Source organism: Hypanus sabinus, chromosome 4 (assembly GCF_030144855.1).
Source record: "Hypanus sabinus isolate sHypSab1 chromosome 4, sHypSab1.hap1, whole genome shotgun sequence".
NCBI lineage: Eukaryota > Metazoa > Chordata > Chondrichthyes > Myliobatiformes > Dasyatidae > Hypanus > Hypanus sabinus.
The window spans coordinates 148294430-148319358 of NC_082709.1; the positions used below are offsets into that span (position 1 = coordinate 148294430).

The following is a 24929-nucleotide window of genomic DNA, read 5'->3' on the forward strand; positions in this document are numbered from 1 at the left end:
ATCCCCACCATCATTGCAGTCTGCTCTTCCAGAGATATACCCTAATGCATGTAACACCTTCCACTGCACTGAAGTGTTGTTACCAAATGAATGGACAGTGCAGATGTTGTAGGGGGTTCAGTTGTCCTCCACACCAGGGTAATTAGCAGAATATCAAGCTCTTCAGTATTAATTTGGTTCACAACTGACTCAGTTATTGTGAGATATCCAGCAAATCTCTGCAGATATACCATGGGGAGCAGTCTGACTGGTTGCATCACCGTCTGGCACGGAGGGGCCCCCCGTACAGAATCGGAAAAAGGCTGCAGAGGGCTGTAAACTCACCCAGCTCCATCATGCTTCCCAACCATTGAGAACATTATTAATAGGCGATGCTTTAAGAAGACAGCATCCATCATTAAGTCTCTGTCTAACCAGGACATGCCCTCTTCTTAGCGAGGCAATACATTCTGCATTTTAGGAGCAGTTTCTTCCCCTCTGTCAGCAGGTTGCTGTATGGACCATGAACACTACCTCACTTTTTGCACTGTTTATTCATTTTTTTAAAATTTCTTTTTGGAACTTATTATAATTTTATGGATTGCACTGTACTGCCACCACAACATAACAAATTCCATGGCACATGTCAGTGATAACAAACCTCAACACTTCTTACTTTGATAATAAATCTACTTTGATTCTGATTCTGACTGGCTTAGATTCGATCGTATACTGTTCTCTTTTATCAGTTACAGTCATAACTAGATCTGATAACATTAAAGAGAAAGAGCAACTCACAGTTACTCTTCCATTGCTGAGGTATCTCAATCCTTGCAACCCACAGAATGCTGGAGGAAATCAACAGGCCAGGCAGCATCTATGCAAAAGAGTGAACAGTCAACGTTTCAGGCCGAAACCCTTCAGCAGGACTAGCATTTCGGCCAGAATTTTGTGTGTGTTGCTCAGATTTCCAGCATGTGCACATTTTCTCTTGTACCTCAATCCTTTTCTCCTTATCACTTCTAAGCTTAAAAGCATATGGATCTTATTGTCTCCAAAGATTCCCATTAATAAAAGAGATTCAGCCTGGCCATTCATCTTTCACCTCACTATTGTGCTTTCCACACTTTTGACTTTTGTAAAACCATTACAAACATCCTCGATACCATTGTTGTGCCACTTCTAGAGAACAAAAGTCTGAAAGGAGCCATTTAGCCATTTACTAAAATAAATTACCTTACTCCAAATGCCAATCATTTCCCAATAGCCTTAATACATGTTATTTTCATTGTGATTCCTTTAATTATCCTGTTACAACATCTCCTTAGACAGTGCAAAGGGCACAATTCCTAAATGGCCCCCTGCTTCAGTCTTTCATCCTGACCCACAGTTTTGCATGGCATCTTCTCGTGCAACCTGTAGCGTTCATATCTTTTACTCCACTTTTTAGACACAACAACCCATTTCAAATAAGTAAGCAATTCACTTGTACTTCTTTGTAGTCAGCTTTAATGCATCTGCTGCTCACGGGAAGTTCATCTCGACTTTGGAGAAACTAAACTCCATTCAATCTGCAAGGTGGATAGAATTTCCACCATAATTGTAGTTTTCCATCTAATTCCCACTCTGACTTCACTGTCTGTGATCCCAATGAAGGTAGTTCAGTCTTCAGAAAGAGCATTTCATCTTACGGCTGGGCGGGTTACGGCACTCTAGACCCAAAGCTGAATGCGACTATTTCAGGAAAGCAGTCTTTCTTGTATGTACCACAGCTAGCCAGTACTAACAAAAGACCATCAATCTGGAGTATTAACTCAGTTTTTCTGCATTCACAGGTGTTGCTTGACCTGGTATATATTTTCATTATTCTCTTTTATGTTAGGTTTCCAATAACTTCAGTGTTTTAATGTTACACAGTTCTGGCACTTTTTTGTGCATCTATGCCCCCTTCCCCATCCCCCCCCCCCACACACTCTTCCTCTGACCTTATTCATCCCATCCCATTCACAAATCCAGGCAGATCAGTTGCGATTACTGAATCTATACCACCCCTCCTTACTCCATCACCTCATTCAATCTCCACCCATGGACATTCCCTTTGTTCAGGTTCACATCCTCACTCTTCTCTGCAATTTAAAACATGATTGATTTACACACAAACACGTGAATTAGGATTAGAAATAAGAAATTTAAGGAATTTCCCCTTCATTTAGTAAGATCACAGCAAACATTACTTCAAGTATAATTCTGCATTCCTGTAACCAAGGTAATATTTCATCTCACTGCTTACCAAGAACCTGTCCACTGCTGCCTTAATAATGTTCAAATATTCTGTTTCCAGCTATCTTTAAGAAAGAGTTCCAAAGACTTCTGATAAACTGAGAGATAAAAAAATATTAACCCTTCCCTGTTTTAAATTACAGTAATTCTTAGTTCTAGATTTCTCACAAGTAGACCAAGTAAATTCTATGAAAATGTGTCTAGTGAGTCCAGCCTTTCCCCTTTTCCATAACTCCTTTCAACTTCACCCATAGGAACAAAACAAATGAGGTAATATTTTTCCTAGAATAGGTAGAAATATTGGATACAGATGAGTTGAGAAGATGAAAGGTGTTGGCATTCAATGGCACCTGCTGTGCATGCAATGCTGAAAATTAACATATGGGCATAAAAGGCACAGGCATGCTGGCCTTTATTTCAACAGGACAAATTGGTCCAATTATATATGGCTCTGGTAAGACCACATCTTCTCCCTAACTGCTGAACGAATTGTGATAGAGGGTCTGTAATGAATGATTTTGGGATGGCAAATTTGTCTTATAATGAGACCTTAAGCAGACTGGGCATACTCTTCCTAGCATTTAGAATAAGAACATAAAGAGTTCAGAGCAGTAGAAGGCCAAATGGCCATCTGAGCCTGCTTCACCTCATTCATTACAAAAATGACTTATCTTCTACAGTAAAGAATTCCAAAGATTCACCCTCCTCTGCATTTTTACTAGATTATTTGTTCTCAAATATTCCATTGGTTTCATTGAAATATATAAAATTCTCAGGTAGCCTAATATGTTAGGTGTGAGGATGATGTTTCTCCTGGCTATGGTATTTGGAACCAGAGGTCACATTCTCATAATAAAATTCAGCCATTCAAGACGGATTTCAGGAAGAATTTTCCAGCGATTGGATAGCGAATCTTTGGAGGCTGCAGGATCAGAGCAATAACATTTGTTCTTGCTTCTCATGTACTTGTTACAGTTCATAGAAGAGATAAGGCATTGGCTCTTTGGGGAAGGGAGTGGCAGAATTATATTCTAGATTGCCACGAAATACTGATGGAATCAGTTTTACATACTTGTATATGATTTTACCTTCAAGTGAAGTCATTTATATAAAATGGCAGTAGCTGCCTACGAGGCAACTTGCTTGAATCAAACACCACGAATTGGAAATCTGATACATGAGGAAAGGTTAGAGAAGAGTGCCCTTTTCAACTTTAAAAGGAGTTGACAGAGGAAAACCCTGACTTTTCGGAGCCAGAAAAAGCAGTAAATGAAAACAAAACTCACATGTAGCAATGGAAGGAGACAAGTTCAAACTGGCAAAAGTCAGACCTAATATTAATTCCAGGAAATTGTCATTCAAACAATATGAGCAATGTTTGTATGGAGATTGAGGTAAAGAGGTTGAGTAGCAGCAAATACTTGGAGTTAGAGAGTGATTTTTTTTCCAGTTAAGGACTACTTAATAGTAATCCTTGTACATATAACCTTGAGGACAATTTCAAAGAAGTCAGCCAAACAGATAAGCATAAATTTCAATACCATTATGTTTTGAAGGCATCCGCAACTCACTCAGTGAAATGCTCTTCCATACAAATTTATAGTGGCACTTGGGCCATGTTTTGCACACTTTATAGGGTCTTTATAACTGGTCCTCCCTTCTATTTTGCTACAGATTAGCATTTTATTTATAGGAGGGCAATACATACAGAATCAATTAACTGGCTGTGTGCAACTTAAAAAGATGTATATGTGCAAATTCAACAATTAGCTCATTCTTAGTCAGTAGCACCATAAACCCAACTCTAGATCCAAAACATAATATTTTTCAAATTAACGCAATAGAATAGCAGTAATGGAGTAGAAATAACACCTCCTATTAGGGAACACATTTTGGCAGGAGATGCATTTTTGAGCAAATATACAATTACGTACGTTTTTACAAACCCAAAAAATGATATTTTTTCTTTATGGCAATTTAGGGCCAGCAGCAGTGAATTTTCCCACAAAGAACTCACAAACAGCAATGAAATAGAGTCATAGAAAACTACAGCACAGAAACAGGCCCTTTGGCCCATCTAGTCTGTGCTGAATCATTTAATCTGCCTAGTCCCATCAACCCCTGCTGTCAGACTATAGCCATTCATACCTCTCCCCCGTCTATGTACCTATCCAAGCTTCTCTTAAATGTTGAAATTGAAATCTCATACATCAATTGCACTGGCAGCTTTTTCACACACCCTCACCACCACCCTGTTAATAAATTTCCCCTAATTCCCCTTAAACCTTCCACCTTTCACTCTTAACCCATGACCTCTAATTGTACTCTCACATAACCCCAATGGAAAAAGCCTGCTTGTATCTACATGTCCTACACCTTCATAATTTTGTATACTTCTATCGCCTCTCAATCTTATATGTTCTAGGAAATAAAGTTCCAACCAATTCAATCTTTCCTTGTAACTCAGGTTCTCTAGTCCCAGGAAAATCTTTGTAAATTTTCTCTGTACTCTTACAATCTTATTAACATCTTTCTTGTAGGTAGGAGACCAAAACTGTGCACAATACTCCAAACCAACTGGATGGGGTTTTTAAAGACAATTTCAATCTCTCGTTGTTACAATTGGAAGTTACGAATCAGAATTAAAATCAGGTTTATTATCACCAGCATATATTGTGAAATTCATTATCTTTATAGCAGCAGCACAATACATGATAAATATAGAGAAAAGAATCTGATTTGGAGTAAGTATAATGTGTCTATTAAACAGTTAAGTTACAATAAGTAGTACAAAAAAAAAGAAATTTAAAAAAAGTGAGGTTCATGGGATCAATGTCCATTTAGAAATTGGGTGGCAGAGGGGAAGAAGCTGTTCCTGAATCATTAACTGTGTGCCTTCAGGCTTCTGTACTTCTCTCCTGATGGTAACAATGAGAAGAGGGCATGTCCTGGGTGATGGGGGTCCTGAATGATGGACACTGCCTTCCTAAGGCACCACTCCTTGAAGATGTCTTGGACACTATGGAGGCTAATACCCATGATGGAGATGACTAATTTTATAAGTTTCTGCAACTTACTTCAACCTTGTGCAGTAGACCACCTCCTCCATACCAGACGGTGATGCAGGCAGTCAGAATGCTCTCAATAGTACATTTGTAGTAGTTTTTGAGTGTTCCATTTGACAAGCCAAATCTTCTCAAACTATGAATGAAATATAGCTGCTGTCCTGCCTTCTTTATAGCTGCATCAATATGCTGGGACCAGGTTAGGTCCTCATAGACATTGACTTCCAGGAATTTGAAATTGCTCACTCTCTCCACTTCTGATCCCTCTATGAGGATTGGTTTGTGTTCCCTTGTTTACCCTCCCTGAAGTCCACAATCAGCTCTTTGGTCTCGTTGAGTGCAAGGTTGTTGCTACAATACTAGTCTCAGTTCCCATCTGCTTCAAAGGGGCAACAACTATACCTATGCATAAGAAGAGCAGGGTGAGCTGCCTTAATGACCATCATTCAGGAGCAAATTTCTACAGATGTACTGTGGAGAGCATTCTAACTGGCTGCATTTGGTATGGGGGTTGTGGGGGAGGGGAACCACTGTACAGGATCTAAGTGAACTGCAGAGAGTTGTAAAATTAGTCAGCTACAACATGGGCATTGGCTTCCATAGAATCCACAACATCTTCAAGGAATGATGTCTCAAAAATCTGGCATCCATCATCAAGGGCCCCCATCACCCAGGACATACCCTCTTCTTGTTGTTACCATCAGGAAGGAGGTACAGAAGCCTAAAGGCACACACTCAATGATTCAGGAACAGCTTTCTTTCCTCTGCCTCCAATTTCCGAATGGACATTGAACCCATGAACACTACCTCACTACTTCATTTTGCACAACTTATTTAACTATTTACTATACAGTAAATTCATATTGTAATTCAGTTTTTATTTCTCCATTATGTATTGCATTGTACTACTGCTGCAAAGTTAACACATTTCAGGACATATAGCAGTGATATTAAATCTGATTCCGAACTTAGGCCTCACTAACATCATCTGCAACTTCAATGTAACATCCCACTCCTATACTTAATACTTAAATCTATGAAGGCCTTCTTTACAACCCTATCTACCGATGACATCACCTTCAATGAACAATAGACCTGTATCTGATAATGTAATGAAGGTACTGTCTTATTACTGTTTTATTCCCTCTTAAGGCTAAAGGATTTTTGGTGCATTATTTTCCCTTTTAAGGCTAAAAGGTTGTAAGCTGTTCTGCTGAAATGGCAATTTTAATTTCTCACGTACTCGAAGTATGGCAGACTGTATTGTTCCCTTTTTGTTTAAGATTGTTCCTGCTTTATACCTTGCTTTATAATTAACCTGTGGTGGAAACTGTCGGAGCAGGCTTTGCACCTAGATCCACATGCGAGGATGGACAAATCTGCTGTGCTGATTGCCTAAGGGAAAGAAAGTAACTCAAGAGCTGCTGTAACTGTTAAAAGTTCTGCAAAATATCTGTATAAAAGGGATGGTATCTGTATGTAAGGTAGAGATCCTATCAGACAGACATACTTTATTGATCCCGAAGGAAATTGGGTAAGTCCATGTCCATGCAGACAGGAGAGAGGTCCAGTCGGCAAGAGGGGATCCTTGCCCATTGTAGATCTCGGATCTCTCGCCGGCTGAAGTCACAATAAAGAAGAAATGCTTTGAAATTATACGGTGTCTAACTTGACATAATTCCCCTTATCCCAGTTTCCTTTGTTCTACCACACTCCTCAGTACCCTACCACTCACTGAATAAGACCTACCATGAATGGTCCTTCCAAAGTACAACAGCTCACACTTGCCTGAATTCAGTTCCATCTCGCAAACACGAGGAAATCTGCAGATGCTGGAAATTCAAGCAACACACACAAAATGCCGCTGGAACACACCAGGCCAGGCAACATCTATAGGAAGAAGCACTGTCGACGTTTCAGGCCAAGACCCTTTGTCAGGACTGAGTTCCATCTGTTGTTTGTCAGCCCATTTGTCCACCTGGTCCAGATCCCACTGTAAGCTGTGATAGTCTTCCTCGCTGGCCACTACACCCCTAATCTTGGTGGCATCCACAAATTTGTTGATCCCTTTAATCACATTATCATCCAGATTGTTGATACAGGTAACAAACAACAACAGACCCAACACTGATCCCTGCTGTACTCCACTAGAAACAGGCTTCTAGTCAGAAAGTTAATCATCTACTACCACTCTTTGGCTTCTCCCACAAAAACAATATCTAATCTAATTTACTACTCATCTTGAATGTCAAGCGGCTGAACATTCTTGACCCTATGGAACATTGTCAAATGCCTTTCTCAACTTTCACTGCCTTAGCTTCATCAACTTTCCTGGTAACCTTTAAGGATGGTTAGACATGATGCCATGCTGACTATCCCTAATCATCCCTGTCTATCCAAATATTCACATATCCGGCCCCTAGGAATACCTTCCAATTACTTTTCCACTGCTGATGTCAGGCTCATCGACCTATAATTTCCTGGTTTATTCTTAGAGCTTTTCTTAAACAGTGGAACACGATTAGCTATCCCCCCCCCCCAAACATCTGGTACCTTACCTGTCACTAAGGATGACTTAAATATCTCTGCTAGAGCCCTTGTAGTATCTACACTTACCTCCCACAGGGTCATATGAAACAGCTCATCAAGCCCGGGGGATTTGTCCACCCTGATTTGCTTTGAGCTCATTTGTCTTTCCTACAATACTTCTTGCATTGAAATATACACGGCTCAGAACATTATAGTCCCACCATGCTCAACCTTTTGATTCCTGACTTTTTCTGAGGTCTTAATAACATCTGTCTCCACAACCACAACCTTGTTTGGGTACTCTGGTTCCCATCCTCTGCAACTCTAGTTTAAATATGTGACAACACCTAATTTTGGTGTAATGCACAAAGGAATCAGAGGGATTCAGTAGGTCGGTGAAAGAAAATGAATAGCTGGTATTTCAGATTGAGACCCTTCATCAGGTCTGTAAAGAGAGAGGGGAGAGGCAGTATTAAAAGGTGAGGAGAAAGGGTGGAGGAGGAGCTTGTGGATAATAGTGATCCAGGTGAGTGGAGAAGAGGGGCAGGAGGAATGCTGTGAGGAGATGAGAGTCAATAAGCAGAAGTGACAAAGGATTGAAGTTGGAATCTGATAGGACAATGGAAAAAGGAGAAAGAGGTGGGGATTATGCCAGTGACAGCATAGATTCTATACTATATAACATGAAGAGGACTTCCTCTCCGCCCTTGTATATTTCGCCTCTATTAAAGGATGGATCTTTTACTCTTTACAAGGACAAGCGTTGTTAACAATGCAACACTCTCTTAGTACAGTATAGCACTTCAGAAACCATCAGAACTCATTTTGTTCATCTCTGTAACCCGAGTTCACAACCTACCCATTGTGGTTGATAACACTGTAACCTGAGAAATCCAAATTAGATCTAAAAATTGAAAGACGATTGGTCAAACAAGTTCATTCACAGTAAAACGCGATACATATTGGCACAATTAGATCTTTCGGTTGCAGGAATGAAACACCCTCATTAACAAGAGCGAGCCCTGTGCAATTCCGTAACAGGAGACCTTAATGTGACTGTAAGTCTAACTGCTTTCAAACTATGAGCTTATTTTGAAAACCAGCACTCCTTCACACTCTAGATAGAGAGGCTCGAATTCCCGCCAGGCGGGAAAGGGGTCGCTGGATTCCCGTTTTCCGGCTGGAGGTCCGCGACCGCTGGCCGCGCCTCTCCCCTCATTGCGCCAATTACCTGCCTGATACACTACTTCCTTGGTGTTGTGTCGCCTGTTGTCTGCGGCCCGCCTTCCAGGGTTCAGAGAGCAGAAACTTGGGAGTGCAGTACCTGACAATTGGTTTTATTTCCTCGTGTCACACTAGATTATCAAAGAAAGTTTACTAAGTTGTTTATATTTTTTTTAGTTTAATAGAAGTTTAAGGGTTGCGGTTTGGAGTTCCTAATGTTACAGAAAGTGGCACCTGGAGCGAGAGTGTGACGTGTCGGGAAGGCTGGGAGCTGCGAGCGAGTGGAGAGGCTGCCGGCATCGAGTGGATCCCACAAGGACACGGATCCTGGAAGGACATGCGGCGGTCGGCGTGGTTGCTTCTGCTACTGCAGGCGCTGAATTGGGGTGAGTTGTGCGGCTCGGCTGTTACAAAGGCGAGTGTGCGGCCAAACATCTGGAGTGTAGCGGCAGGATGGTGTGGTGGCGGCTGTGGGGGGGCATCTGGAGTGTAGCGACAGGATGGTGTGGTGGCGGCTGTGGGGGGGCATCTGGAGTGTAGCGGCAGGATGGTGTGGTGGCGGCTGTGGGGGGGCATCTGGAGTGTAGCGTCAGAATGGTGTGGTGGCGGCTGTGGGGGGGGGGCATCTAGAGTGTAGCGTCAGGATGGTGTGGTGGCGGCTGTGGGGGGGGGGGCATCTAGAGTGTAGCGGCAGGATGGTGTGGCGGTTGTGGGGGGGCATCTGGAGTGTAGCGGTGGGGTGTTTGGGGGGGGGGGGAGTTGCCGGTGATAAGCTGGCTGTGTTAGTGGTGAGGGAGGGAGAGCCGGGTGCGGGTCTGGGGAAGATGAGGGTTGGTGCTGGTGTGGAGTTTCTCCGCGTTGAGGACTCGAGGCTCGGCAGCCCCCGCCGCCGCTGTGTACCGGCTTTCTGAACGACTGTATTTCCAACTCCTTATCGACGCTGCCCAGAACATTACGGGGAGGGGTTGCCCTGTTTCATTGCTGCCACCCTTCGCGTGGATTGTGAAGGTGTGGGGGGGGGGGGAAGAGGTTAGACAGGGGGAATTTAGTTTTATTTGATGGTTAATTCAGGATCTTGAAATGTGAAAAACTGCAGAGTCTTGGCGATTGTTCTTTTGGGATTCAGATTGTTTAGGAGTGATTTAAGAGTTTGCAGGCTGTCTTATATTTGATTGAGTTGCTGCTGTAATTTCAGTCTTCAGTCACCGTGGAATCGGGATGGTCTGTACCCATTGTTTATGCCAGCGATATTTTAACGTTGTGTGCGAATGTGTCACTGATTTCAAACATGTGACTGTGCACTCCGACAAGAAGTTCTCACCCTCCGTTCTGTTTTTTTGAAAAAATCATTTCCACATCAACCTTCCGCGAATAAAAGGAGGCTGGGCACCGCTTGAATATAGTAATTACATGCGGTACAACCCCGCAGTCCAACATGCTCTCTGATTCAGAATTACACAGTTCTTTCACCTTGTATCCTGTAGGATCCTTAAGGAGTTTCAGAAATGAACATGTACATCTTAAGGAGACAAGGGAGTAAAGTGACTGCGGTACACAATGGATTTCTCTTTGCAATTCTCCATGTTTAGTAGTGTGGTGGCTTGTTCTCTGCCTGCTTTTGTAAAATTGAAGGCTGTGTGCAACTTGCATTTCAGCAAGGTCTTCAAGCCAAGGACTGTTTTCATAAATAGGTTCTCCAATAACATATACCGATAATCTAACTTCTGTTTAGTAACCCATGTTCTTGACATAAATGATTGTCACTTAAAATCAGGATCTGTTTCTGTTCCAAACATACCGTAGAGATAAAGAGATTTCCTTATACAGGATAATGCCATCGTTGCCGTTGAATCCTGTACACAGTGAAAATGCTGCTTGAGTGATTACCCTGGAGGAGAACTTCTCGGATCATCCGTTTTCACTCTTGCAATCCCAAATCTGAATAAGCATGTAGTCTGTCTGAGCTCTAACCTCAAATGTTGCTGATAGTATTTGCTACAGAATGCATTTAAGCTCCTCAAAATGGAAAAACTTACACCAAATGTTTTTGTACACCTCACTGTTGCTATGGTGACGCCCTAAAAAGTTGTACAAGGAAGTTGGCAGCTGTTTCTTGTGAGGAGTATGTGTGGGGGCATGGTATTGTGTTTCCAATTGCATTTGTATGGGTTTTTGCATGTTTTCATTCCTCTTATTGAAATACGGTATTACTGTGCTAATCACACCTTTTTTACATTACCCACACAATTATTGTTAATTTGTAACCTTATACATTTACAAATCACCCATTTTTACCAGACAGAATCTAATGGTTCCTCATTGTGATCAACTAGCAATTATCTGAATTTGAACACAATTAGATGGAAAAACTGAAAGGTTACAGAAGCAGACTATAGGAGACTTTTGAAAGGTTGAATGAAAAGGTTTATGCAGGGAATTTCAGTGTCTAAACCCTAGGTAGCTGAATATAAAGTTATAGTTATGAAAAAGGAGTTGAAGACGCACAGGATCTCACAAAAATATGTTTCTAGTTGTGCAGGGCTGAGGAGGGACACAGAAGGGCATACAATGTCAGCATGCATGAGAAAAAGTTTAAATTTGAGGCAATTAGGATACTCAGAACCACCATAGTTCAAAGGTAAAGGTGAATGGGATTTGGAAATGGCTCACGTGTCAGGTGAAGCTATAAAGAGTTGAAAATGCAATGTTGTCCAGAAGACATTGCAGTGGTCATAGAGTTATAAAGCAAATCAGCCAATGTGTCTTCCTTATCTAGATCCGTTTGCCTATGTCCCTCAATCTTTCCTGTCCATGAACCTATCCAAATGCCTTTTACACATTGTAATTCTACCCAACTCTATCACATCTTCAGGCAGTTCATTCCATGTACACTTTACTATCTGTGGAAAAACTTGCCTCTCAGTTGCCCTTTAAATGTGAACCACTAAACCTAGTTTTAGACTCCTCTGCCCTGGGGAGAATGACTGTGAGCAGTCTCTCATAATGTTGTAATCCTCAATAAGCTCCACCCTCGGCCTCATCTGATTCGGTGAGAACAGTCCCAATCTCATACTCAAGTAGTACTTGGAGGCCGCCAACCCCAGAACAGACTTTTGAATCTTCTCCGCACTCTCTCAAATTTAATCACAGACTTGCTATTGTACAACAACCATCCAACTCTTATAGTCAGTATCCTAATGCATGTTCCAACACCTTAGGAACAACTTCCCCTCTGCCATCAGATTACGGAATAGTTGATGAACACCACTCATTATTTTGGTCTATTTATTAACCTTTTATACCTAACTAAATCAAATTGTAATGTATAGTTTTTTATGCATTGCACTATACTGCTGCTGCAGGAACAATGAATTTCATGACATATGTGAGTAATAATAAACTTGACTCAGATCCAGTGAAGATAAGCATCCTTCTCCACCTCCTAGTTTACCTGTGTCATCATTTTCAGGGAACTATGTACTTCTAAGTCTCTGTATTCTACGACTCTCCTCCTGATCCTGTTGTTAACTGAGTACACCAAGCCCTGCTTTTAACTTTACAAAATTCATCACTTCACACTTGACATCTCCATAACTACATGGGTGGAGGTTTGGCAGAATGTTGCATTAGGCCTATTTAGAAGAGGCAGTAGAGACAAACCTCAACACTGGGACACTGATCTTCCATGCAATCTGTTCTCCTTGGAATTTTGGGGGTGTGTGGATGAGGTTATTGAAAACACCAAGTTTGTTGCTTGGGTCCAAGATTATGTCTGCAATGTTTCCTAAATGTTGTAACTAGACTAGAGTTGGACAAGTACTTTTGCAACAGGAAAGTGATATACCTGGTGTGTGGGTGCAAATATTGATGTAGAACTTTATATTTTTTGGAAAGTATATCCATAAAAATAGAATTCATGAAAGTCTTGTCCTAGAATAATATCCAATGACATCACTAAGAATGATAATGGTAATTTTCTCACCAGTAAGCAGACACTTCATGTCTTTAAGGGATTTTTACTTTGGCAAGATTTGAGGGACAAATAATGCAAATGCCACCAGCATAAATGTGGACATTGTCACAGTCCTATGTTTATTATATATAAATCTCAGCTCCCTAGAGATAACAGACCTTTGCCTTCTGTTTTGAATTTGGAGTCATGTGTTTCAGTTTAATTTAAATGTTCACTGCTGCCATTGTGTCAGAACCAAGTAATGAACAAAATCTGCTAGAGACTCGACATGTAGATAAGAAGAATCAAGCAGTTGTTATGATTTGGGTACAAGACATTTGAGACTGCCTCAGTTGTGCTGCAGAGTCTGTGTGCTGTTGAGATACATTTTCCAGTTGGCAACCAGGCAGAGTTCCTAAATAGTTTACCCTTGTACCAATTTCAAATTGTACAAAAGCTTTTTAATTCAACTGAAAGAAAGAGGATAATCAAACATTTGTTCATTTTAGTTTCGAAAAAAAATGTGCTTGGACACTCCTAAATCATGTTCACTTTTCTCCTTGCTTTTGCACAAGGAAGTGTTCGACTTTTGGGTGACTTCTTTCCTCGGCGGTCTAGATAGGTTCACAAAAGCAGTGGAATGTGATTTATACTTGTGCTGCATTAATGCTTGTTTGTTTTGCTGTGTTTTCAGTGTGAAAGCAATTGGACAACTTGTAAATTTATGAACAAATTAAATAAGTACCTTTTAGAAGAATTGTACTCTATTGAATATTTGTAAGCTAAAGTAAAAATCCTATTATAGTCAGAATCAGGTTTAATATCACTGACATGTATTGTGAGATTTGTTGCATTTGCCATGGCTGTACAATACATTACATAATAAAGGGGGGAATGAATTACAGTAAATATATATGTAAATTCAATAAGTAGTGAATAAATTTTAAAAAAAAGTAGTGGGGTAGTGCTCATGGGTTCAATGTCCATTCAGAAACCTGATGATGGAGGGAAGAAGCTGTTCCTGAAACATTGAGTGTGATCTGCAGGCTTCTATACCTCCTTCCTGATGGTAGCAACGAGAACAAGGCATGACCTGGGTTATGAGGGTCCTTAATGATAGATACTGCCTTTTTGAGGTATTGCTCCTTGAAGGAGTCCCTGTTTGTGCTCAAAGCTGTATACAGAATCATTAACCCAAAATACCGAAACCAGAGATTCTGTACTCATTTTAAAAGAATGTGGTAGTGAATGTGCAAAATGGAATGATGCATGCCACTAGATTTCCTTTTGCCCTGCTTATAACGGAGTCAGTGAATAAGGAATATTAAAGCTGCTGCCTCCTTTGAGGTTTATGTTCACAGGGATGATTTGTGGGGTCAGAAAGGAGAGTGAGTGTCAGTGTTACGGAATTAGAAGTCAGGCCAGAGTCTAGATCTCCAATCCATGTTCTGCATTTGAAGGCCAGCAATGTGGGCAAGTAACAAAAGAAGTCAGGGTCTCCTCTTTGTTCTCAAAAGCCTGAAACATGGATGTGTGACAAAGGACATCCATAGATGTCAGGCTGGCGAGCACTGTGGAAAAGGAATGGTGGCACACCAGGTCTGCAAGTTTCCTCTCCTCCTCCAGAGGCACGAGGGCCAGTGACTCCCTTGATACCGAGCCGACAAGTCTGGAGCTCGGTCCATCATCGGTGACTCCAGAGTTCAAGGCCTGGAGTTTGGGGATCTATCATTGGGTACTGGGGTCAATACTGAAGATCTAAGGCTAAAGGTCAATTTCAAGTCTTGAAGTTGAAGCCTGATGGCCAAACCCCTGGGTGTACTAGTTGTATTCCACTGGGAAAGTCAGAGTCGGGTTGTTTGTGAGTTCACTGGTGGCCCAGAGGCCCAACCTGGTGTTGTAGCACTGTCTGTATGTGAGGGAGAGGGAGGGAGAAAAGACTCTTGTTTTGCTGCTGCTGTTGTTGTCCGGTGCTGTGTTCTGCTGAGTATTGTGGGTGTGCTGTGTTGGCTTTGGCAATGGAATTTTTAGTGACACTTATGGGCTGCCCCCAGCCTCTCCTTAGCTTGTGTTGGTTGTAAAGCAAACTACACACGTCACTATATGTTTCAATGTCCATGTAATAAATCTGTCTGACTCTGAGCTGGAAAGCCTCCCAGTTGCAGAAGGCAGCTGGTTTCTTTCCACACTTTATTTGTCCTATTTAATATATTGTGTTTCCATGGCACAGTTCCTAGAGAATCTCCATTCATGGATACAAATGCCAGGTCTCATACTCCTTGGCTTTGTCCACAGCCTTTCTGTCTTCTGACTCCAACAGCAGGATCAAAATTGGGTTCTTGATTAGAGTTGAACACAAGTGCTCCTGTCAGGTGATACCTGAGGTTCTAACTTTTAATTGCCCGTAAAAAATTTGACATTATATTCACTTTGATTAAATAAACCTGAAAATGTAAATACTGTGTCAGGCAGCATTTGTAGGGATTTATCATTTCATATTGATATCCTTTCAACAGAGCTAGTATAGGAAGAGAAAAGCTCAGTGCATTCCAAGTCCAGCAATAAAGTGGGAAATCAGCTTGTTAGTATCAAATGGCCCCCATTGCCTCTAACTTCCAAGATGCAGTGTGCAGGTGTGGAAGTCATAGTTAACTCGAAAAGACATCAATGGTAGCTCTCTATGGAAGGAAAACCATCTATCCATTACTTTCAACAGAAAATCTGCAGTGCTGGAAGTCAAAGCAACACGCTCAAAATGCTGGAGTAAATCTGCAGGGCAGGCAGTATCTGTAGAAAAGAATATAGTCGATGTTTCAGGCCAAGACCTTTCATCAGAACTGAACAATTACTCTTATCTGAGCAACACAAGCACAAAACGCTGGAGGAACTCAGCAGGCCAGGCAGCATCGGGACGAAATGTCAACTGTACTTTTTTCCAAAGATGCTGCCTGGTTTGCTGAATTCCTCCAGCATTTTGTGCCTGTTACTCAGATTTCCAGTGTCTGCAGATTTTCTGCTGTTTTTACTTTTACCTGAGTTGATTTTGAGAAGAACTGCTTAATTATTGTTGGATGTACCGAGGCACAGTGAAAAGCTTACTGAGTGCATGAAAACTTATCAGTGCATTGAGGTGGCACAAGGTAAAACAGCAACAGAAAGAAGAGAAAAGTGTAACGAAGGTAGACAAAGTGTACGGTCACAACGATGTAGATTATGAGGTCAAGAGTCTAGAAAGAACAATTCGCTCCATTTTTTCTTTGTTGTCAGGAGTTAGTCTGATGACAGATGTACTCTTCGTGCATATGCTGACTCCACTTTTGCTGTGGTGGTTTTGAAGTACTACCTGTACTGGTTTTGCACATTTTTGAATTTCCTTCCCTCTCATTATCCTTGCTTTATGCACCTCGACCACATTCTGCCTAGGCAGAAAATATTCCACCTGTTGGTGGACAAATCCTGTGTTGAAACTGTAATTTGTACCAAGTTCAGTTCACCCATCATTTGCATTGGCTCCTGGTCCGGAAGGACCTACATTTAAAAAAAAATATTTAGGGCAAAGAAGTTAAGAAATTTCTTCAATTTTTTATAAAAAAATAACTTACTATGGAGGTAGAGTCATTGAATGTATTCAAGAAAAAGATAAGTAGAATTTTGTATATTAAAGAATATTAAAGAAGACTGAAGCCATGGAAAGGGTGCAGAGGAGATTTACAAGGATGTTGCCTAGATTGGGGAGCATGCCTTATGAAAACAAGTTGAGTGAACTCAGCCTTTTCTCCTTGGAGCGATGCAGGATGAGAGGTGACCTGATAGAAGTGTATAAGATGATGAGAGGCATTGATCATGTGGATAGTCAGAGGCTTTTTCCCCAGGGCTGAAATGGTTGCCACAGGAGGACGCAAGTTTAAGGTGCTGGGGAGTAGGTACAGAGGAGATGTCAGGGGTAAGTTTTTTACTCAGAGAGTGGTGAGTGTATGGAATGGGCTGCCGACAACGGTGGTGGAGGTGGATATGATAGGGTCTTTTAAGAGACTTTTGGAGAGGTGCAAGGAGGTTAGAAAAATAAAGGGCTATGGACAAGCCTAGTAATTTCTAAGGTAGGGACGTGTTCAGCACAACTTTGTGGGCTGAAGAGCCTGTATTGTGCTGTAGGTTTTCTGTGTTTCTATGTAAATATATCTAAGCATTCACAATGTTTTAATGTTAATATTACATACTCAAGATGCAAGGTATTTGGGTTATTGCAGGAATTGTCACTGAGTTAAAGATCACCCGTGTTCACTGGCAGGCTTTAGAGGCATGACAGGCTGAATAGTCTACTATTTCTGAGAGAGAAAAAGGACTAGTATTTTGCAATTTCATAAGTTTGTTAATACAAATGATTGGGAATCAGATGTGATCTGATTTCAAAGGCTGTTCCTTTCCTGACCAGGTAATTCTAATTTAATATTTGAAGATGCTGTTCAGAACAACTCCGAAGTGTACAGCGACAGATGTGATAAATTACAACTCAGCATTGAGATGCTGATCAAGCAGAGAGCTGCGCAGTTCATTAAAGTGTAGCTTATTAAATGTGAGTGATTGGGATGTATGACTATTCAGAGACCATGTACACAAACCACAGAATGGTAATGTGTAGGTGCAGCAAACAGTTAAAGAAAGCAAATACTAAGTTGGCATTTGTTTGAATAAAGATGAAAAGGAGTGTTACTGTAATTTTATATAAGACTTTGGTGAGGCCACCATTGAAATATGCCATAGCAATTTGATTTCCTCACCAACGAACACACTGCTGTGGAGGGAGTGTAGTAAAGTTCTTGGGGTGGTTAGTCTGTATTTTCAGGAGAGATTGATAGACTACTTCTAAACATCTATCATGCTCAACGTGAACATTCATTGTAAATCCAGAGTATAGAGGAAAAAGAAATTAGCACATGAAAATTTACAAAAATCCTGCAGGACTCAACAGTGTAGATGAGGGAAGATGTTCCCCTCAGCTGTCTATAAACTGGGGTCACACTCAAAATAAAGAATAGGTCACTTAGGACTGAAGTGAAGGGAAATTTCTTCACTAGGGGAATGGTGAATCTTAAATTCTCCACTCCAGAGTACGGCAAAGTCTGTCACAGATATCATTCAAAGCTAAAGTGAAAACTTTGTTATTTAAGGGATTCAAGACATAAGGATATATGCAGGAAAACTTTTTTTTGTGGGAGATCACCCATGATTTTGGTTACTTCATGAATTTCACTGCTGGTGCAGGTTTGGGAGTCTGAATCGCCTCCTCCTGCTGTCTCTATTGTAAACATTGGATAAAGGCACTTGGTAAAATCTTCATTTTGTGAAGTGTAGTCATCCAATTCATTTTTTCCATTGGAGCTGAGTTGGTGTTAAGTAGGATTGTCCTCAACATAAGTCCTTAATGTAACATCCTTTCTTTCAGTTTGACACATTGGCCCTCTTCCCATACCTGTCCCTTGTGCTAATTCTGCAACTGGGCTTCATAATAACATGGAGGCCTTGATTCCACAGCTGTTCATAAGCAGAGTGAGCTGAGAGTGGCAACCAGGACTGAACACCACTCACACTGTGACATTTTAAAATGTCTCTAATTAGAGTTGAAATTGATTAAAATAATAAAAATGTTAAATAGATCTATGTAATCACTCCTAACTAGACAAACTATACTATGCAGTGATATTTTTTTTAAAAACATACAAAATTACTTGCTTTATCTTCAGGCTGTTAAATTTTATCCAAATAAAGGATGTCTTATAAAATGCAGCAGTAATGCCTGGCATAAAGCTGAGTAGTATGGTAGCAGGTACAACCACTGGGATCTGAAATTTTTTTAAAGTCTTGGCAAAGCAGGATGCCCTTTGTGACCTCCAGTATGTTTTGTATTTCTGTGTTGCAGGTCTGGAACGTGTTGAGATTTGTTCTGCAGCTTGTGGGCTGCCTGACAGCCAACAGTAATTTTTGGTCCAGTGGTTATATTGCTCCACAGTGTTTGCCTATTGTAGCACAAAATGCCTGCTTTTCAATCAACTAAAATGTACATTAGGCAGTGTAAAACTTCGTTGCTTCGCTATTAAAATATGTATTGTTGCATTGGTTGTGTCTGAGTTAGTCACTTCTTTTGTGGTAGGCTAAAATTATTTTTACAGAGACATTCTTATCCAATATGTCTAAAGGGTAGACTGTACAGAGACTCAATATTTCTTTTATTTTCCACAAGGTTACCTTGAAATGTTTATACTCGCACATAATTAATCTAGGATGATGCCTCATTGCAATAGTGTGCTTTGTTAGTAGGGATGTAGTGAAAATCTTATTAAAAAATACACTATTGCAATGTCCAGAGGAGCAGGGTGTTCCAGCAATATTGTGAATGATATATTTCTCGCCAAACTTCCAGGACTAAAAGAATTGATTATAATTACTTTGTTTCATTTCCATTGTCAGCAGAGCTACAACTAAGCTTCATAGTACTTTAATTGGATTTGAAGTGTTTTGTGAAGTCTTGACTCTGTGATTAGGTGCAATGAAAGACAATTATCTTGCTGGACTATAATGGGCACTGACTGATGCCTCACAAAAATATTCCAGACGCCTTTGTTTTTGCTTTGTGTTTTATTTGGCTTTGATCAGAAAATTTAACTTGGAAGAATGGAGTAAAATCTTATTGTGCAATGCGTTCAGTTGTGTTTATTAAAGCTTAATCTCTTAATCTCTGAACACCTTTGTGCATAAATGAAGAACGATGGGAAGGCTAATATGATGCAATTTGATCTTCTCCCATTATTTCTGCCAACCCTGCCACCTTCACTGATCTATGCTTGCCTTTCGTAGACTTTTCGTACACCTTGATATCTCTGTTTCTGTGCTGGTGTTTCACATCGTGCTGGCTTCTCCTCTATATAATACATTCCCACTGAATATTCTGCCCACTAGTGTGGTGTCATTGACAGCAAAATTATATTACCATGTATATCAGTAATAAAATCTCAAGGGTGAAGCAAACTTGGATTCCATTCAACCTTGAAGTTCCCATGGCTGTCATTGCCACAGAAGATATCTGGCGGTGATGGGTGGGAAAATGGTGAAGGGAATGAAGGAATGTGGCAGTCAGCCTTTTGAAATTGATGTTCCTTTAGATGTACTCTGACTGATCTATGCCTTCACTAAGTTTTAATCATTATATATTGTTACCCAATTTAAAAACATTGTTCTGGTAGCTAATCTTTCAGAGGTTAAGCTTTGATAAGTACATTTGGATGGATTTATTTTACTTGTTTGAGTTAAGAGCACAGAGCAGGCCCTTCTGCCTCAACAAGCTGCACCACCCGGTGACCCACCTATTTAACCCTAGACTGATCACAGGACAGTCTACAACGACCAGCTAACCTGTGCATCTTTGGAACGTGGGAAGACACTAGAGCATCCAGAGGAGAATCACACATTCATGGGAATGATGTACACACTCCTGACAGGAGGAGCCAGAATTGAACTCTGAACTCAGGCACCCTGAGCTGTAGTAGTGTAGTGCTAACTAACTCCTTTCTACAGTAAAACGCCCAGTAATCCAGTCTGTTTGGGATTTTGGTGATGAAATAGAGGTTTTTTTTTCCCAGACTACTGTTGCAGTGGTATTGTACAAGTTGAATGTTTACAATGAGGCACAGTCTCCTCATGTGGATCCAAGGTGCTCCATTCCACTATCTAGATGAGCACAATCAATGCCTCCATATCCCAAATGGTGTACCTCTCCAAATCTCCACCAGTAAAATGATGTATTATGCCAGTGGCTCACGAAGGCAGCTCGTCACCGCCTTCTCAACTAGGGATGGGCAATTAGTGCTGGCTTAGCTGGCCACACCCAGATCCCGTAAACAAATACATTTTTAAAAAATGTTTCATTTCTATTGACAATGTAGTATGCTTTTAACATTCCTTCCTGAAATCCATACTGGTGCTTTTCTGATCAGATGATCTTGGGCATAAAATTTCCTCATAACTGGTGATAAACTTGCGTGTTATTTTGTTTCTACTTCACTTTATTAAATAAAGAAGTAACTGTGTATTTTTCAAAACCAAAGGCACAGTTCCTAAATCGTGCTCCTCCTGTTAAGTCACTTATAGGTTCCTGTAAACAGCTCTCCTCTTCCTTAATGGACCAGCTTCAGTACATTTTCAGATTAAAGTCTACCAATTCCTTCTGTATTCTGCTCTCTCCTGTGTCATCAAGGGCAGACATTTAACATTATTATCCTTTGAACATAGGATTTCCTTTTCCATTTTGCATTTCCTTTTGATATTATTTTCAAGTATATGGTGACAAGGGGTGAACTGATCCTGATCCCCAGAGCTGTCTGTGTATGGACATTCTCCCTGTCACTTTGTGGGTTTCCACTGGGTCCAATGATTTCTTCTCTCATTTTAACAATATGCAGGTCTGAAGATTATTTTGTATCTTTCGACGCAGATCATTAAACAAAGGAGCTGCTTGTGGATTACAGGAGAAAAACAGGTTAACCCCCTTTGACATCAATGGATCTGGGTTGAGATGGTGAACAGCTTTATGCTCCTCGGCATCCACATCACTGAGGATCTCACGTGGTCTGTGCACACCAGCTCTTACCACAGATGGTTGAGGAAGTTTGGTATGAGTCCCCAAATCTTAAGGATTTTCTACAGAGGCATGGTTGAGAGCATCCTGACTGGCTGCATCACTGCCTGGTATGGGAACTGTACTTCCCTCAATCATAGGACTCTGCAGAGAGTGGTGCAGGCAACCCAGCGTATCTGTAGATGTGAACTTCCCACTGTTCAGGAGATTTACAGAGACAGGTATGTAAAAAGGGCCCGAAGGATCACTGGGGACCCAAGGTCCCCAGACCACAAACTGTTCCAGCTGCTACCATTGGGAAAATGGTACTGCAGCATAAAAGCCAGGACCAACAGGCTCCGGGACAGCTTCCTCTACCAGGCCGTCAGACTGATTAGTTCACACTGATAAAATTGTATCTCTATGCTATACTGACTGTCCGGTTGTACATGCTATTTATTACAAATTGCTATAAATTGCACATTTAGACAGAGATGTAACATAAAGATATTTATTCCTCATGTATGTGAAGGATGTAAGTAATAAAGTCAATTCAATTCAATAATAGAATCTTTAGAATTGTGCAGAATGTGTATTAGAGGAAAATAAATGGAGAATGGGATGGATGATATTGTTCTGAGTTTTAGAATCTAGATTAGATCAAACTTATTGGTCGCATGTACATCGACCCATACCGTGAAATACATTGTTTACATTAACAACCAACACAGTTTAAGGGCCACACTTCCACTGCCAACACAGCACCTCAATGTTCAGCTGAGACAAAACCTCTTGCATAGAGGCTCACTGGCTCTCGTCATCAGGACTCTGAGACTACTGTCCTTGACCTCAGGCTTCACAGGGTGGCCTGCTAGCCTGACGTCCGTGCTCAGGGATCGCTAGTGTTGCCCTGAAACTGTCGACCAATGTCGTGGCTCCAGACTTGCCCACATTGTCCTTGACGACATGCGCGATGGGCCAAATAACCTATGCCAGTGTTGTAAGGAAAGAAAATCTGTGTCTCATTTCCTTCGTACTTGCATTACTCCAGCAACCACTACCTTGGACGTTATGGTTAGACTAGATTGTGACTCTTTTTTTGCCGCACTTTCATAAGGCTCTTGTCCAGTTTGATCATTCCCCATAATCCACAGCTTCTGGCTGTTCATCATCTTCTGGAGCCTCTTTACTTGGTTTATGATGTCCTCAGTCCCAGCTAATGATTGCTCGAATTTGGAATTTCAGAATAGACATTTACTTCTGAAGCAGTAGTCTCCTATAAATGCAATTCATTTGTGCTGTAATCAGCCAGCGGTGCTCAATATATTTATTCTGGAGACTGGAAGAGTCCTGATGAAGGGTGTCGGCCAGAAACGTCAACTGTTTATTAGATGCTGCCTGACCTGCTGAGTTCCTCCAGCATTTTGTATGTGTTCTCTGGATTTCCAGTATCTGCTGAAACTTGTGTTTATACTAGTGATGCTGTATTATGGCCGCTCATTTCATGGAAAGTTACCCTTGCAGAATTCACAAATGTGGGTTAAGGCTGGCTTTCATGTAATATGTGTCTGTGTGTTGGGGGAGTGCATAAAAATTAGATAGAAAAAAAATACTACTTCTTCAACTTGCCTGTCTTGAAGTCTGCAAAAATGACACAGCGTTACGCTATGGAAAATCATGATACAGATTGTTTTCTAGGAATGTAATCACCACCAGCATAACTCTCTCCAGGTGTTTTATAGAAAAGCTAGATTAGTCATGGAAAAAGAAAATCAGAGATTTCATGGAATCAAAACTGGAAGTTTCATGAAGTGTATTAAATATTGATGATTTGTTTCACTAGAGCCAAAAGACGCTGGACAGAATCATTTGTGGTTTTGGAACTTGGAAAGATGTTCAGAAAGTACATGATTGTTTCTAGCAGTTGGTAGACTAGCAATAAGAAACATATGTTTAAGATTATCACCAGAACATGGATGGGCATAAAGGCATTATTAAAATTTGGAATACTTTACCACAAGTGGCTATTGTAACAAATGTGTAAATCTTTTAAAAAGAAATCAGTTGCATATTTAAAAGGAAGAAGATACTTTATTTATCATTGAGGAATATTTAAAACAATGCAGGAAAATTGAGCTGGAGAGATGAATTGGCCTATGATTACATTTCATAGTTCAAATCAAAGCAACAATTTAAATACAGCAGAATTGTTTTCCCTTTAAAATTTCTGCTGCGTTTGTGAATAAAGCCAGCATTGTGCCCACAGCATTGCTTGTAATTTTGTGAGCATTTAATTCCGTTACCCAATTCCTTGTTTTACCAAATAAATTTTTTTAAATGGTTTAGGAATGTAAGTGAGTCATGGACTTCTTGAAATTGGGTGCCATTATTTGATATTGTAAGCAGATTACTATCAAGTGTCCTGCATTTCCAAATAATCACTGGATAGGATCACAATAATTGCTGGGACTCACCAATATAATGTGACACAATTCCAGCAGGTGACAAAGGAAAGTGTGGATGTTGCAATGGTTATGCTCCAGAATAATATAAATCTATGTCAGCTGTTAAATTAAAATTCCTGATTGAAGTGGCAAGAAACTAGTTCTTTGGATCTACTTAACTACTATTGCTTGACATTTTCACAACTCATGTTTATAAATGGGTGTAATAAATTCTATTGTGCAAAACACAGACTTGCATTTTGAAAGTGGAATGAATGTTTTTCCTTCAGTAGTTCAGTGGTGCAATGAGCAAGAAGGCATATTTGTATCCAGTTTTAGTAAGATTTAAGTGAGTTAACCTCCTGAAGCAGAATGTCACAGAGTCATGTTGCACTCCAGAAATCTGAACCATGTTTGACACTAATACTCGGGCAAAACTCTGCACTGTTGCAAAAGCTCTCTGTCCCTCTCAACTCTCAAGTACGAATAATAAAGATCCCAAGGCTTCTTTTGCAGATGAAATATTTACCCTTGAACGAATATCTCAGAGTGCTGTTTGTTGAAGATTCCAATGTACAAATCAACCGCTTTCAAGTTTTTAAAGTTGACATGTTTTCATTTGTCCTAACAGACTCTGTACAGGGTCCCATTTCTTGCACTACAGGTAATTTTTCCAGATAACTGGCCCGTGCTGCTTTTGTGCTTAGGGCAGGGTTTGGCATAACTGCAGCAAACCTCACTTTGCATACTAAAATTTCATCAATTGGTACCTTGGTTTGGCCAAATATCTCAGATAATGCAAGACTGAATTGAAGTCTTCATCAGTGGGTCTACTCCCACATTGTGAT

General features: G+C 40.6%; 1 protein-coding gene across 2 annotated transcripts in view; it reads left to right on the forward strand.

The window, feature by feature from the left end:
- Positions 1-9118: 9118 nt before the first annotated feature.
- The window catches only part of LOC132393304 (prostaglandin F2 receptor negative regulator-like), a 64230-nt gene continuing 48419 nt past the window's right edge, over positions 9119-24929 (forward strand). For both annotated transcript variants that reach the window (XM_059968353.1, XM_059968354.1), the window contains exon 1: positions 9119-9463. In XM_059968353.1, the coding sequence (XP_059824336.1) occupies positions 9415-9463 (49 nt within the window). In that variant the 5' untranslated portion in view covers positions 9119-9414. The remainder of the gene's footprint in view (positions 9464-24929) is intronic.